Source organism: Triticum dicoccoides, chromosome 1B, assembly GCF_002162155.2.
Source record: "Triticum dicoccoides isolate Atlit2015 ecotype Zavitan chromosome 1B, WEW_v2.0, whole genome shotgun sequence".
NCBI lineage: Eukaryota > Viridiplantae > Streptophyta > Magnoliopsida > Poales > Poaceae > Triticum > Triticum dicoccoides.
Window position 1 is genome coordinate 54,596,516 of NC_041381.1, and position 3,276 is coordinate 54,599,791.

General features: G+C 44.3%; 1 protein-coding gene across 1 annotated transcript in view; it reads left to right on the top strand.

Moving 5' to 3' along the window:
* Positions 1–2,345, top strand: part of LOC119318553 (E3 UFM1-protein ligase 1 homolog) — a 10,352-nt gene extending 8,007 nt beyond the window's left edge. The window contains exons 19-20 of the mRNA XM_037593130.1: positions 1,268–1,360; positions 1,836–2,345. Of these exons, the coding sequence (XP_037449027.1) occupies positions 1,268–1,360; positions 1,836–1,940 (198 nt within the window). The 3' untranslated portion in view covers positions 1,941–2,345. The remainder of the gene's footprint in view (positions 1–1,267; positions 1,361–1,835) is intronic.
* The last annotated feature ends 931 nt before the right edge of the window (positions 2,346–3,276 follow it).

Here is a 3,276-nt window from a genome sequence, read left to right on the forward strand (position 1 = left end):
GCTATTTAATCTGTTTGTATTGTGTGTCCTTGGCTTACCTTTGTTTTACTTGGACAAGTGAAACCAGTAATTAGTATAGAGGGGTTTGGTTCCTTGCATCACAAGACTCGTAACGTAGGCAGAGGGAATCCTCGGTTGTCACTGTTGGACGTATTTCTGCCCATATTGCACAAAGGGAAAAGTATATTTTTTGTCCCTCGACTTTTTCAAAAGTATAGAAATGGTTCCTCAACTCTAAAACCAGCAAATCTTAGTCCCTCAACTTTCAAAACCGGATAAGCTTACTCCCTCGTACCGCTTCGAGTGGTTTCCTGTCGCCGTGGAGTGATTTTTGACTCAAGCTGGCAAGTATGGGCACCACACCTACCCATTTTTGTCCACTTTAATTCTTGCTCTCTATCTCCCTCACATCATGTAAGAGCATCTTCAACCTCTGAACGACCGAATCAGTGATAAATTAACGTGCATATGTGAGCTAGCAGTTTGCTTTGCTTTTGCTGCCTACATGCATCGACCTGCAACATATCTACTACGAGCGGACCACATCAAGCCAGTGCTGCAAGTCCACTCTCGCCGGAAAGTCGCGTTGCCGCCATCCAGCAGGCTGGCACCTGGACAGTTTCGCCATCGGCAAAGTCAGACAGGCATATGTCGCAGCTGGCATGGACTGGAGTGCTGTGCTGCTGCTCTGTTTGTGCGCCCACGAGGCGGCGGGGAGTGCGATGTAAGGCTGAAGGCAGCGCGCAACCTTCCCTGCCCCCCCTTTATTCTCTGTATACCACCCCATGTCGTTAGAGAACCACCCGAAGCGGCACAGGGGACTAAACTTATCCGGTTTTAAAAGTCGAGGGACTAAGCTTTGCTGGTTTTGAAGTTGTGGGGCTATTTCTAAATTGAAATGCTCAATAAATCTTTCTAGTCGGTGTTATTAAATTTTATCTCTTTTTTTTGCATGTTTGATCTTTTCATAACCTGTTGAAACAGCATGACAGATATTATGTTTCCTGTATGTCGCTCCACGGCCCCGCCAGTATTTCCAGATATTATAATTAGCCATCAAAATCCTGCCGGCTTTTCGATTAATGATTGGCAGTCTGCATTCTGGCCATAGTTTCTTAGCCTCTTAGGTTTTAGTTTTATAGCAGTCTTACAGAATTAGGATGCTTTGGCCTGCCTGTGATGTTGGCTTATTTCACATATTCAGATAATACTGCTAAATTTAGCAAAATCCGTGCCTGTGTGATCATACATATCCTCTGTTTTTCAGGACAAGCTACCAGCTTCAACCTTCAAGGTTTTAACTGAATATCACGCCACTACCGTGAAAGTTCTTGCACTACAAGCTGCTGCCACGGGTGATGTAAGTCCACTCCAACCATTTCGAATATATCCCTGCTCACTGTTGTGTGCATTATAAAAGGATTAGTTGGTTATCCTTCCATAACTTTTGGACTTCGCTACAAATCCGATGTCAGATTCTTAGGCATGGCAAATCAAACGTTTTCATGGCAAGTTACGTGTGCCGAGGATGGCAAGTTTAGTTGGCAAGCATGGCAATTCCGCCTCAGTTTATTTGTGTTTCCCAGGAGATTGACGTGCTTGTAAACTAAATTTGCCATCATGAAGGAAAACATGAGTTGCCATGAAAAACGTTAGATTTGCCATGCGTAGCGTTCCGTAACTTTATCCCGTTTCTGCACTGAACTCTATACATGTACTCTTAATTTATATTCTGTGCTTTCCCCATCTACCCGACACCCTCTGATATACATCAAGTAATATGGTCTGTGCTCATCATTTGCGCAATCATGCATCATCGTGTCTTTGCCCTGCAGGATGATGATTGTGCATCGGACCGGATGCTGGAGAAGAAGGAAGACCTAGAAGAGAGGCTGATGCCAGAACTGAAATCCCTGGCCCTCGGCACGACCAAAGAGTGAGCAGCAAACATTGTGTGCATGGTGGTGCGCCATGCCCTCGTGTAAATACACAGACCTCTCTATATATCGTCGGCACTGGAGCTAGGGATGCAAGCAGCCACCCTGCGATACTCGGTCAACTCAGCGCACTCATCAACTGAATCTAGTTTAGCATGTCGGTTGCATGTTTGCGCCGTGAGCTCATTTGTTGCCCTCTGGCGTCGCAATTTCTGAATGAAAAGGAATCCTTCTGTGTAATACACCGTGTACATTCTAGGGGGTCGTGTGACAGCAGAATCAACTTCTTAATTTTTGACGAGCAACCAAATACCGACTGACATCATGTATTGAGGTATAAACACCTTGAAACTCTGGTAGTCCTTTCCGAACATTGACTGCAAGCAAATATTTGTCGAGAACCTTTTATCTTGTGATCAACTGTCCAACGGTCAAACCCCGTCCTCGCATTGCAACAAAGGGAATGTTGTGGACCCCTTTGCAACAGATCTCGTGTTGCAGAAACGTTTACAACGAAGATCACGTTGCAGATTTTTTTTACAACATAGGTGATGTTGTAGATCTCTTTTACAACTTTTGCAACGGAGGTCATAACAGAGACCATGTTGCAAAAAAAAGTTGCAATGAAAACGATGTTGTAGAAATGCTGCCGCGGCTATCGTTCATCGCCATCGTTTGTGAGACCGTCGTGGCCATCGTTCGAGGCACCTAACATCACGTACAGGCCGCAAAAAGGCTGATGTGCGCAGCCGTCAACCACCGTTGCCAAAGAAATCGAGGCTGCAGAGAGAACACAACACCCGAAAGTGCCTTTCTGCTCCCGAGCTCATTTGAGCTCGGTGAACAGTAAAATCGAAAAAAAATAAAATAAAATTCAAAAAATTCCAAAAAAATTCTCAGAGAAACATTGACAAAAGTTCTAAGTGCTTGCAAAAATTCATCATGAAATCACATTCTTGTAAGGCGTGGCAAAAAAAATAAATTCAGCCTCCAAAATGCTTTTGAAAGTAGCATTTTCAGAGTACCGATTTTGTTTTTTTGCCACGCCTTCTAGAAATGTGATTTCATGACGAATTTTTGCAAGCACTTAAAACTTTTGTCAATGTTTCTACCAAAAAAATTTTGGAAATTTTTGAAATTTTTTTGATTTTTGTTCGATTTTACTGTTCACCCGAGCTCATATGAGCTCGGGTGCAGAAACTCCACGTCCCACAACACCAGGGATGCGATGGCTTCCCTGCAGAAGCGGTCGCTTCCCTAGTAGCAGCGTCGATAGCAACGCAGTGTGCAGTAGGAGTAAAAGCAACGGGCTGGGCGGTGAGGGTACAAAGTTGCAGAA